Below are 13349 nucleotides of genomic sequence, written 5' to 3' on the forward strand. Positions count from 1 at the left end.
GAGATGCTGCTCATATTTTTCCATTCTTTTCCCTATCTATTCTTTTGTGTGTAGGATCTCAGATGTTCTGTCCTCCAGTTCATGAATCCCTTCAGGCCCTGAGGTCTGAATTCTCTGAGGGAGGGCAGCCACCTGAACTGGGCCCCACCCCCTTTCTTAGGGAAGATACACCCTTTAGGGAGTTATCTCTTACACTTGAATTCCTCCTTTGTCTCTCTGACTCTTTTAACTTCACCCTTGCCTGGGTCAGTGCTGACAACTGAAAATGTCTGAGGCTTTCTCTAATGAGCTATTTAGGATGAGAGGGGGGGAAAAAAAAAAAGGAAAAAGAGAGAAAGCCCCTTTTCAGAGCCTGTCCCCAATCCCCAGTAGACTGGTGTTGGTACCCAGTTCTATGTGCCCCCTTTTTTGGGACATAGCCCTCTTCCAATATTCTGAGGTCAGCTGTCTCCAAAAGCCTCTGTTTTTAATTATTTATGTATTTTGCTCCCCTGTCATCCTTGTCTCCTCTCTGCCATGAGGAACCTCAGGTTCCTTTCCTGCTTGCTCCAGGTTTATCTGTGCTTGTAGCTTGTATTCAGTAGCCCAAATTTGTTAATTAAAACCACAGTTGGAGCTTGGTTGAGTTACTTTCCCTTACTCCAGGTAACCTGCATTTTGCCACTGGGAATGTTTCAGCTCAGCCTGCCATGCCTGTGGGAAAGGGGCACTAGCTCTGCAGTTTGGGGAGCTTTACTTACAGTTCTATGCTGCGATCTCAGCCTTTCCACCCATTCCAGGCTGATGTACAATGCTTGTTCAGTCACAGATGTCCCCCAACAGTTGTTCCAGGCTATTTACTAGTTGTTCCTGGCTATTTACTAGTTGCTATAGAGGACTAACTAAATTCTACACCTCTCTATGCCACCATTTTGCCCCACCTCCCTTAAGTCATTAGCAATTTTAACACCATCAATATAACAAAAAGTATCAATACAATTACATTTGGGGGAAATTTTGACAGCAAAAAGCAATATTCTGTAACAGACTTTTAAAATGTCAAGTGAGAATGTTTTATTAATTGCTACTTCACACAGAAGATTATAGGAAAAAGCACTTTTGAAAAAGAACTCACACTATGCAAATATGTAGTTTTTTCTTTAGAGTCACACTTCAACAGCAAATGGAGCACCACAACTGAAATGCCTTTTAAATAAGCATGGAAATAATCAAAATTCATGTGCTATGTCATTCCTTTACCATATCAGATTATGATTTAATGTGATTAGAAATTTTTCATATTCAGGCACCCATTTGACCATTAATCTACCCTACCATTTTTTGCTAATTTTCAAATATAAATTCTTGAGTATGTTATAGAAAATACCAAAAATCAAGTAACAGAAACAACTATACTTACTCTCTTTTCAGACTTTTCATATTCCAAAGTGCTAGAAAGCCATCAGAAAAACCAACCGCAAGGTGATTTGTCCTGCTTATGTAACTAAGAGTTGAAACGGCTGTTCCTGATGGACTTACTAACTGGAAACACAGATGACGTCCTTCTCGCATCACACTTTCTCTGATGTGTGGTACTTCAACTGGGATACCAGTTATAACTTCAAGGTCTAAAAACAAAAATGACACAAAAGAGATTAATAACCTATAAACAGAATAAATGCAAAACATGCTAACCATTAATCAAGCCACAAATGATTACTATTGAGTCAATTAAAATAAAAATGATTAGTAATAACAAAGGATGCTGAACTATAATAGACCTTATTTCTTTATTTAAATGCTATAATTTCCAAAATATATTTATTATGTATTTGATTATTTAATTTTTTAATTTTTTAAAAATGATCTCACAGTACACTAAACAGAAATATAAAGAACTTTGGGAGACAACCATGACAATTTGACTATGGACAGGATATCAGATGATTCCAATGAATTATTATTGTTATTAGGAGTAAGAATGGCATGATTATGTAGTAAAACATTCATATTCACTTTAAGCTTATTCAGAGGAAAAGAGAGAAAGGGATAAAGAAAACAAATGGCGAATATGAAGTGCAAATGATAAATCTTTCTTCTTTTTTTAAAATTATGGATATATATGTGTGTATATACATAAATATATACATATATAAACATGAAACTTCCCATTTTAAGCATTTTGAAATGCACACTTCAGTGGTGTTGTTATATTCACAATGATGTACTATCTACCATCACCACCATCCATTACCAAGACTTTTTATCACCCGGAACAGAGACTCTAGCTATTAAGCACTGACTCCCCATTCCCCTTGCTCCTGGTCACCTTTAATCTACTTTCTGTTTCTATTAATTTGCTTCATTTAGATATTTTATATAAGTGGAATTGAACACTATTTGGCCTTTTGTGTCTGGCTTACTTCACTCATCACAAAATTTTTAAGGTTCATCCATGAATGAAAACTTCATTCCTTTTTAAGACTGACATTGTTTTGCATGTATAGACCACATTTTGTTTATTTATCTGTCGATGGACACTTGGATTGTTTCCACTGTTTGACTATTATGGACAATGCTGCTATAGACCCTGGAGTACAGGTATCAACTCAAATCCCTGCCTTTCTATTCTTTCAGGAATATACACAGAAATGGGATTGCCAGATCATATGGTAATTCTTTACTTAATTTTCTGAGGAACCACCAAACTGCTTTCCACAGTGACTGGACCACCTTACACTTCTACCACCAACACAAGGGTTTCAATTTCTCCACATCCTTCCAAACACTTGTTATATTCCACTTTTTAATGATAGTTATACTAGTGGGTGTGAGTGGTATCTCACTCATTTTGATTCGCATTTCCCTGATGACTAATGATGTTGAACATTTTTTCCCAAGTTTAGTGTTCACTTATATGTCTTCTTTGGTGAAATGTCTATTCAAGTCCTTCACCCATTTTTTAATTTGGCTGTTTATCTTTTTGTTATTGCGTTGTAGCAGTTCTTTATATATTTTGATATTAAACGCTTATCAGATGTAAGATTTGGAACTATTTTCTCCCATTTGGTAGGTTGCCTTATCACTTTCTTGATAACATTCTTTGCACAAGAGTTTTAATTTTGATAAAGTTCATTTTATCTATTTTTGTTGTTGTTGATTGTGCATATCTAAGAAATTGTTGCCAAATCGAAGGTCATGAAAGTTTTCCCTTATGTTTCCTTCTAAAAGCTTTATGGTTTTATAGCTCTTAGGGTTAGGGCCTTGAAACATTTTGTGCTGATTTCTGTATAGGGTGTTCAGTCAGGGTACAACTTCATTCTTTTGCATGTGGATATTCAGTTTCTCCAGCACCATTTGTTGAAGAGGCTATTCTTTCCCCACTTAATATCCTTGGCACCTTGGTTGAAAGTCAGCTGGCCACTGATGTGTGGATTTATTTCTACTTCTCAATTCTATTCCATTGGTCTATATGGCTATCTTTATGCCAGTATCACAATGTTCTGATTATTGTGACTTTGCACTGAGTTTTGAAATTTGAAAGTGTAAGACCTCAAGCTATTCTATTATCTCCAAAACAAAGGCTGCTGGAATTTTGATAGGGATTGTGTTAAATCTGTAGATCACTTTGGGCTGTACTGACACCTTAACAATAGTCAGTATTCCAATCCAGGAACACGGGATGCCTTTCCATTTATTTAAGTCTTTTTTAATTTCTTTCAGGATTGATTTGTAGTTTTCATTGTACAAGTCTTTCACCTCCTTGTTCAAATTTATTCCTCCCACATTTTATTTCTGAGACACTATTATAAATGTAATCTTAATTTCAATTTCAGATTGGTTATTGCTGGTGTATAGAAACAACTGACTATTAACACTACTACTATTCTTGTGGATTCGTTGGGATTTTCTACATAAAGGATCATGTCATCTGCAAATAGAAAGTTTGACTTCATCCATTCCAATTTGGATGCCTTTTATTTCTTTTTCTTGCCTAACTGCTCTGGCTAGAACTTTCAGTGCAATGTTGAACAGCAGTGAAAGCAGGCTTCATACGAAAAGTATTAAAAGCTAACTTGAAATTGGGTGATGGGATATAAGAACTCTTGAATTCTTCTGTCTACTTAAGCATGTTTGAAATTTTTCATAGTTTAAAAAAAAAACAAAACAAAAACAGGCCCATATATTGATAAAACGTATGCCATGGGAGGGTCCCAAATGTTATCATGAAGAGAAAAAATTATATCACATTGTACTTGAACAGTTACCCTTTCAATCCCTTCTGCTACTCTGACTGCTTTTTCAGAGAATACCAAGTGATTAAATTTTGTCAAAATAAATAGACCATACAATGGAATATTATAAACATATTCAAAAATTCAAAAAATTAAGGTAGACCTATATGTTTTGACGTGGAAAGAGATACAAGAAATACTGTTAAATTTGGAAAAGTTACAAAACAGTATTTACAGCATAAAGTATGTTAGGAACTTCATTTTCTATATTATATATATTTAAGTGAAGTCTGAATAGTTACAATCATAAATAATTTTTGCAAACAAAAAAATAAATTTTGAACTAAACCTCTGCTCACAATCCAAAGACTTCCATTATGAACTTATACTGTGCCGAATTCACCTGATTACTAACTTTCAATAAAGGATATTTTAACTCTACCATTTTGAGCTGAAGAATTTTAAGTATAAATAAAAGCATTTTAATTACCTTATACCCACAATGATATCGTCTTCAAAACACAGTCTGGGAAAAACTCTATTAAGACTATTTAATTTATTGATCAATTTTCTATAAGGAACAATTAAACCATTTTTCTCCAAATTCATTTTGAGTTCTGTTGTTTTCTCTAGCCAGTTCTATTCCATCTAAAATTTACCTAGGATTTGATTAACCAATCAGGTCATTATACACATCAAATTTTACACTAGGAGGGTTTTTGGTGTTCTGTGCTTTTTTTTAGTGCATATGTGGCCATTATTTCTGCCAAACTGAATATTTTCAGATTGTGTCTTGTAGATTTAAATTTTGTTCAAATGATTTGATTCTTTAGCCAATTTCTAGTGAAATACAATTATTACCAGTTTTTACCAGCCAGTTTTATTATTTACAAACAATTTCTACTAGTTATGTTCATTACAAATTGGATAAAACACTGATAGTTTGTATCTATTTCACAGCTAATCCAAAAATGAATAGATATTCCAGGACTGCTTCAAATGCAAGACAGTCCTTGGGGTCAAAACATTTTCAGGGTCAAAGAGTCCTTTTCTGCTTTGCCTGAAACCTTGTAGGTAAAACCCGTATTTTTAGAGCTTTTTGGTTAGGTCTTTCCTCTCTACATAAACCAATCAATTAGGAATCCCATAATTTAAAGGAAAGAAAAACAAAGTATTTGAGAAAAGTAGTAGTATAAGCATTAGTTATATCAGAGAAAAAAACCTCTTTACTTTCTTTGAATTTCAGTAGCAACAATTCTATTTTAGGATGTTACATTGTGAGGGAAACTTTATTCAACTTTTTTTCTGGAAACAAATCAATATCCCTATCTCTTATAAGTGATACATTAGTATACTATACTCTTCATAAATAAAACAGAATAATTCATCCAAAAAGTATCCATAATACCCAGGCCCAAATGATAAAGGAAACAAATATACATAAACAAGCTTCTATATAAAAATTTTTTGGCTTTTCTTCCCAAACCAATACATTGCAGCACAATTTTCAGGTTCTCAATACTGAGCTTCAAGTAAAGAATGACTAATTTTACCAGAAGCCTCTACTTCATTCTGACTGCATGACAAGTCATCCAAACACAGGTCAATAAGAAGGATCTGTCCAACATCAGTTACCACAGCTGCCACACCAAAAAGCCATCGCAGACTTGGGTGCAAATGCTGAGTGCTTGCACTGGCTCCACCATGATTAATTATAGGCTCAATAGCTGTTACCTATAAGGCAAAAGAGATGGTTTACTTTTCTTTACAGAGTGCAAAAGTACAAGTAAAAACACAACAAACAAATTTTGTAGTTTGAAATTCCGAAATTTTAAATCAGCCTATTAGTTATAATAGCTTTAAACATTTTCAAATATAGAACCATAAATATGCATTTGATAATGACATAATGAAATCTTCAGATATATTAGGAATTGTGCCATTACTTCAATATATAAAAAATCATGCAGATGGAATAACTGATGCTTATTGACAGCTTACTATGTGCCAGACATGGCTCACTTAATGTTCACATAAACCTTTTGATATTAAATTAGATATAATTATTCCTATTTAAATATGAAAGAGACTTAGAATGGTTAGCTGAGTTATTCAAGTCATGCAGTCATTAAATGTAAAACGCGAATCTAATTTTTTCTGACTCTAAAGCTCTCAACCAGCCATACTGCCTCTTCTCTTAAAGAACAGTAAAAACAATTCATTTCAGAAACTCGCCAAATACAAGATGTTTAAGTCCTGTCTACGCCTTAAAGCTTAAAAAGAGGTCTAACCTTCTTTAAAAGGTTTATATTGTAATAGACTTCACTCAAAACTTTGGCAGTGACTAGGTCACTAACAGTAAGAATTTGAATTATTTGAAGAAAATTTCACTGCAGCTACTTTATGAAGTCATACGTTTCCTCTTCATCTCAAGAGTCAAATTTTATTTGTCTGCATCTAATAGTCTGTATTTTATTTTATACTTAGCGTTCTTTCTGTTCCTATTAATTCACAAAAATTAATTAGGGATGATATATGATGATTAAATATTTGGTGATTTCTACTATAATACTGACAAATATCCTGAAAAGAAAAAAGGAAATTTGGTATCAATTTTTTTTATGCTTTAATATAAGATTAAAGTATTTTTCAGTCAATAATTTATTATTACAGACAAAAGCCTGGTTCTCTCTATAAACCACTAGTGCACAAATTTTACACAGTGCTAATTCTGAAAGTTATAATTGTACAGAATTTTCTTCTTTTCCTAAATTATGGCAATAATGTCTATAAGTAAGAAAGCATATTCTCTTCAATTCCCTCAGTGAAGGGCAAAGAATCTTTTGCATTCCTCATATTAATACTAAATGAAGTAATTGATAAAATGCTACCTTAATTAATTTTAGAACAAGGCCATTAAAAATTTAAGAGGTGACACTGCCTTAGCCAAGAAATAAATAGCTGACCGAACGTGTTTTGAATGTATCAATCACTACTACTCCAATCTCTTTCTTCTCCAATATTTCCTCTTCCATATGATGATATGATCTATCCACTTAAGTGAGTAACCAGAACTCTTGTTCCTTCTCGATTACTCTGATCCAAATAATCACCAAGTCCTGTCCATTTTACCTCTTGATATTTTGAATCTCTCCCAACCTCTCCATTTCTACTGTCATTTCCTTGGTTCAGTTCCTCATCATTTTGTGCTCAAACCACATAGGTTTCTTGCTTCTATTCTCACACTCGCTACACCTCCATTCTAAGGAGCTTTTTACACTAGAGTTCTGCTTAAAACCTAAAATGAATTCATCAGAGACTTTAGAAGGAGACCCCATTCAACATCTCTGAACCCTACTTCCTCTGTGCCCCCACCCCCAGCCATTCTAAACTAAGCCTGGAATTTTCTAAATGCTCCATGTAATGTGATTTACATCTGGTCTTTTGCCTAAAATGCCCAACCCTTTTGAGTTGAAATTATCCAAGTGTATTCCATGTTCCAAGTGCTTAATTAAATCTATATAAGTATCTGTTATGCTTTTATTGTAATCTTGTTTGTCTGTCTTCTCCCACTACATTACAAGCTCTTTGAAAGCACGGAACAAATTCAATTCATCTATTTATCTCCAGAAACTAGCACATAACTTGATTTATAGTAAGCACTCAATAACTGTTAAATTAATTCTGCCTCTAAATTTCTTTTTTCCATAAGATACCAAGCCATAAACCACTTCAGATGCCCACATTATGTCAATGGGCTTCAGTTCCCTCATCTATAAAAACATGTCATTAAGATCCCTCTTAACTTTAAAATTTTTATTGTATGATTACACATCACACATACATACATATATGCATATATATATTTGTACATGTAATTGTATACTTTTTTCACACAATGCATAGCAAAAATTCATTCTTCTATGATTTCTTATTATGTATGTCTGTGTACTTGTAAGTATCCCTTTTTTTCTCACCATGAATAGGAATAAAAGCAATAAACCTGCTAAAGAAACATCACAGAATTTAAAGTACTTCTATAATTACTACTGGATAAGGTGTTTGGCATATGGAAAGCATAGTTATGCAAGAATTAGTAAATGGTTGTTTGTTAATTGATTACTAAATACTATTAAAATCTTAAACAATAGGAGGATATGGTTTTCATATTTCTCCAAGTCTACAGTCTCACAGGAAAAAAGATACACTTTAAAAATCCCATGGCAATGAATATTAAACATTTTTATAAACTTTCATTGTCTTCATAAAACTACTACCAGAGATAAGAACGACTCAGATGATACTTTTCATATAAGTATCAGAACGTTACATGACATCACTATTTTAACTTTGTAATTTCCTAACCAATAAGCAAGTTTTATTTTATAATCATTTAAAAAATTTCATAATATATCATCAGGGTTTAACCTTTTTTTTTAAACCTTTTATTAACACACTTACCTAAAAGTACACTAAATATAAATGCATAGCTTAATGGATTTTCACAAAGTGAACACTTCTGTGTAACCAACCGAGGTTCAATTTTGAAAGCAGCAATGTCCAGATATCTTAAACAATACCTACCCTTCCAGGAAGTACAACTGCTTTAACCACTCTTGATATACCAAGGTCATAAAGACAGAGAACACTCCCTTCTGCTTCTTCCAATCCAATTAACAATCCAGTTCTTTTCTGCCAAGAGAATTCTTTCACTGCTAGGACTATAGGAGGCTGTTCATTTACTCCACTGAATCTATATGCAGACAATCGTTCTCCTGTCACAGAGTTTACTACTTCAAGTTGTGGACCACAAGCCAAACAAGCAAGTCCATTTTTCCCTAGAAGAAAACAAAAGTTGCTTATTTTAATATTGTATTTATACAACAAACTGAGTAAGTTAGTTCTTTTATATATAAATATATAATCAATAGCTTCTTTAATACAACTTCACATATTATCCCCAAACTGAAATCGAAGGATTTATAGAACAGAATGGTTTTCAAATTTTTAAAGGAAAAAAATACTGAGCAACTACTCAGTTATAAAATTATAAAAATACAATTATAAAAATAACCAGTCAGTAAAGGCACCATTCCATGTACTTAAATACATTATCTCATTACTCCTTATCATGCCTCAACATAGAAAAAAAAGGCAAATGAAGCCTAATACAATTAAACAACTTGTCCAAAGTTACACAGCTACTAAGTAGTAGAGCCCAAAGTGAATCCCAAGCCCATCTAACTCCAAAACTCATACTTTAATTACTATATTATACCTTAAAGGATTTAAACTAGGAGCTGTGGGAGTTATATAACACAACACATGAAGGGCTTACAATCCAATCAGGAAAACGAGACATAACTAGCAAAATAGGAAGTATCAGAACCCCTTCTTGTCATCTCCCCTACCCATTATTAGTTATATTTGGATTTTATTCAACATGCAATGTACGTCAGTGGAAAGTTTTAAGCTGGGAAATGAAAATCTGATTTCTGTTTTTCAATGTCACTCAGCAGTTAAGAAGAGAATGGACAATGGGGGAAGCACAGAGTAAAAGTAGGGAGAAGATGATACTCTGGACTTGGGTGGTGACCATGGACAGAGAGAAGTAGACTGACTGGAGATTAATCTTAGAGGGAGAACTACTAGGATTTGCTTGCTGATGAATTAGAAACAAGGTGAGTAAAGGAGAAGAATCAAGAACAAACTCTGGATTTCCGTTTGAAGCAAATGAATGGATAGTATTAACTTTTAATACAAAACTTGAGAGGGCCACCACACATCCAAATGAAAATATCAAGTAGACAGTAGAATATGCTAGATTACAGATGAGGGAAGCCATATATTTTAAGAAAATGGTATGGCACAGTATAAACAAGGACTGCCTGGGTTCAAAGCCCATTTTTGCTATTTGCTATCTGTATAACTATGATCAAGTTACTTAACCTGAGTTTCAGCTACATAGAACAGTGTCTACTTAGAAAATTCTAACACCTACCCTCAATGAAAAGTCATTACAACACCTAACATATAAAAATTGCTGTTACTACTTTTAATACGCAAGAGGACACCACTATAAATGGCTAACTGACCAATACATGCTTTGCTGCCTTCAATACTGGGAAGGATGGCTGTGAAACTCATTTTCAGAAAAGTCTTCTAGAGTACCTTTCACTAGACTGAAATCCATAATATAATAGCATTATTACCATGGCTCTCTGCCATATTACACGATCTAAACAATATATTAAGATCTTGTTCAGATTAATGGAACTAAGAAATAAGACTTCCTGAAAATTTTCTATCACACAGGACCTTATCATAAGCTTCTCCTACTCCTAAAACGATTTAGTTTCCAATCTCAACTCATCACCATATAACTGATTTGAGTAAAAAGCAGTTGTATACTATTTCTCCTTAGCAAATATAGATACTCAATACTGAAAGACACAAAAAATACAGGGATTTTTAACAAGGAAAAATGAACTACAACCTCCCACATACTTCAGAGATTCAGTGAAAATTTCTTCTAAAGTATTAAAAGGTTACAGATGTTATATATTTATATAAGAATACCATTAAAGTTGTTTTTCTTCCGCATTAAAGAAACTGCAATATCTACTTATTACTATTTACCTTACAAATCAATGTATTTAGTAAATTCTCGGCAACCATTATTTTACCTGCAGCAAACTTTCCACGAAGCACAGATTCTAATGTTATTTCATCTTCTCCAAGGGCTTGAATAGTTACTTCTGGGAACTGCAGGAGACCACTAGTCACTTGGGCTGTTAAGTCTCGCATACTTTCACTGTAAATATTTTTAAAAATATGATTAAGTCCTATATACTTCCCAAATACACTTATTTTTAAAAGACATTAATGATATATTTGTACTGCAATGCACTGAATTTTCTATAGCCAAAAAAGAATAAAAAAAGAAAAAAGATCCCACACAAAAGTAACAAAACTTAAAAATGAAAATCTGATTAAAAATACATATAATATGTATCTGGGTCCAAAGTATTCTCTCCTAAGAAAATATTTCTCCAACAGCCTACTTACCCTTGGAAAGTAAAGACTGATTAAGCCACTAGACCCATCATGCCCGCAAGCAGATTTTTCACCCAGGTACATAGGGCACATCCCGCACCCCTGGGGCTAGCGGCTTTCAGCACACAGGGAGACCTGTTGTATTGACCAGACTTTCACCTGGTCTGGAACAAGACCAGCGGACTGCTGCAGGTGGGAAGAGACAGGCTTGAGGGGAGGAGGTGGCCCCAACAATGTCATCTGCTGGGAAAACAGGGAAAGTGCACTCTGGCAAACTGCTTTTCTGCCTACTCATCAACATATTTCCAAATAGACTTGTGGAGGCCTCAGCCACAGCCTGGCTGCAAGTTACTGACAAACCAAGTGCCAAAGGAGACCTTCAATGCAACCCCAAGCAACTACAAAATCTTAGACAAGCGAGGGAAATCAACCTACAAAATAACACTACCAAGAATTCAAATGCCAAGAAACCAACTGAAAACCACAAAGCACAAGAAGACACAAGAAGATACAGCTAAAGCCAAATGCTGAAATTAAAAAGCTGGAAGAGAAACAGAATACAGAACAGCTAATCAAATATGTATATTCAAATCTCCTAAATAACTTCAATGGGTTGGCTGAAGACATAAAGGATATCAAAAAAGACACTAAACGGGCACAAAGAAGAATTTAAAAGAATAAGTAGAAAAATGGCAAATCTTACTGAAATCAAAGATACTGCAGATCAAATTAAAAACACACTAGAGGCTGGAGGCGGGACAAGATGGTGGATTGGTGAGGTGTATGTTTTAGTTACTCCTCCAGAGAAGTAGGTAGAAAGCCAGGAACTGCATGGACTGGACACCGCAGAGCAATCTGACTTTGGGCATACTTCATACAACACTCATGAAAACGTGGAACTGCTGAGATCAGCGAAATCTGTAAGTTTTTCTGGCCAGGGGACCCGTGCCCCTCCCTGCCAGGCACAGTCTCGTGGGAGGAGGGGCTGTCAGCACTGGGAAGGAGAAGGGAGAACTGCAGTGGCAGCTCTCATCGGAAACTCATTCTACTGATCCAAACTCCAACCATAGATAGACTGAGACCAGACACCAGAGAATCTGAGAGCAGCCAGCCCAGCAGAGAGGAGACAGGCATAGCAAAAAAACAGCAAGACAAACTCAAAAATAAAAGCAGATGCTTTTTGGAGTTCTGGTGAACATAGAAAGGCGAAGGGCAGAGCTCAGGCCCTTCAGGCTCATTTGCAAAACCCAAAGAAAAACTGATCTCTCTGCCCCCCGGATCTTTCCTTAGTAGCCCTAATTGCTTTGTCTCTTAGCATTTCAATAACGCATTAGATCTGACAGGAGGGCCCTTTTTTTTCTCTCTCTCTCTTTTTTTCATTTTCTAAAACAATTACTCTAAGAAGCCCAATACAGAAAGCCTCAAAGACTTGCAATTTGGGCAGGTCAAGACAAGAGCAGAACTGAGGGCTCTGAGACAAAAGGCAATAATCCAGTGGCTGAGAAAATTCACTAAATACCACAACTTCCCAAAAAAAGCGGGGCATCCTCTCACAGCCATCATCCTGGTGACAGGAAATACTCCCGCCCGTCACCAGCCCCATAGCCCAGAGCTGCCCCAGACAACCCAGTGTGACGGAAGTGCTTCAAATAACACGCATACACCACAAAATTGGGCGTGGACATTAGCCTTCCCTGCACCCTCAGCTGGTTGTCCCAGACTTGGGAAGGTGGAGCAGTGGGAATTAACAAGCCCCATTCAGACATCATTTCAGCAGACTGGGAGCCTCCCTACACAGACCAGCAGCCCAGAACTACCCGGGGGGACGGCACTCACCTGTGACATAGCACAGTCATCCCTCGACAGAGGACCAGGGGGTGCAAGGCCTGGAAGAGAGACCGATTCACAAGTCTCAGGGGCCACACGCCAATACCAAGGACTTGTGGGTCAGTGGCAGAGACAAACTGTGGCAGGACTGAACTGAAGGATTAGACTATTGCAGCAGCTTTAAAATTCCAGGAACACCAGGGAGATTTGGTTGTTAGAGCCGCCCCCCTCCCTGACCGCCCAGACACATGC

The 13349-nt window shown here is 35.5% G+C and overlaps 1 protein-coding gene across 3 annotated transcripts in view; it reads right to left on the reverse strand.

Annotated features, from left to right (window-relative positions):
• AHCTF1 (AT-hook containing transcription factor 1) overlaps positions 1-13349 on the reverse strand; it is a 115256-nt gene that overhangs the window by 82829 nt on the left and 19078 nt on the right. For all 3 annotated transcript variants that reach the window (XR_005214708.1, XM_037822667.1, XM_037822668.1), the window contains exons 2-5: positions 10901-11028; positions 8799-9052; positions 5768-5948; positions 1400-1607 (exon numbers count right to left, since the gene is read on the reverse strand). Coding sequence is in view for 2 of the 3 variants with exons in the window: in XM_037822667.1 (XP_037678595.1) it covers positions 1400-1607; positions 5768-5948; positions 8799-9052; positions 10901-11021 (764 nt within the window). In the remaining variant the exon portion in view is untranslated. The remainder of the gene's footprint in view (positions 1-1399; positions 1608-5767; positions 5949-8798; positions 9053-10900; positions 11029-13349) is intronic.

This window comes from Choloepus didactylus, chromosome 2 (genome assembly GCF_015220235.1).
Source record: "Choloepus didactylus isolate mChoDid1 chromosome 2, mChoDid1.pri, whole genome shotgun sequence".
NCBI lineage: Eukaryota > Metazoa > Chordata > Mammalia > Pilosa > Megalonychidae > Choloepus > Choloepus didactylus.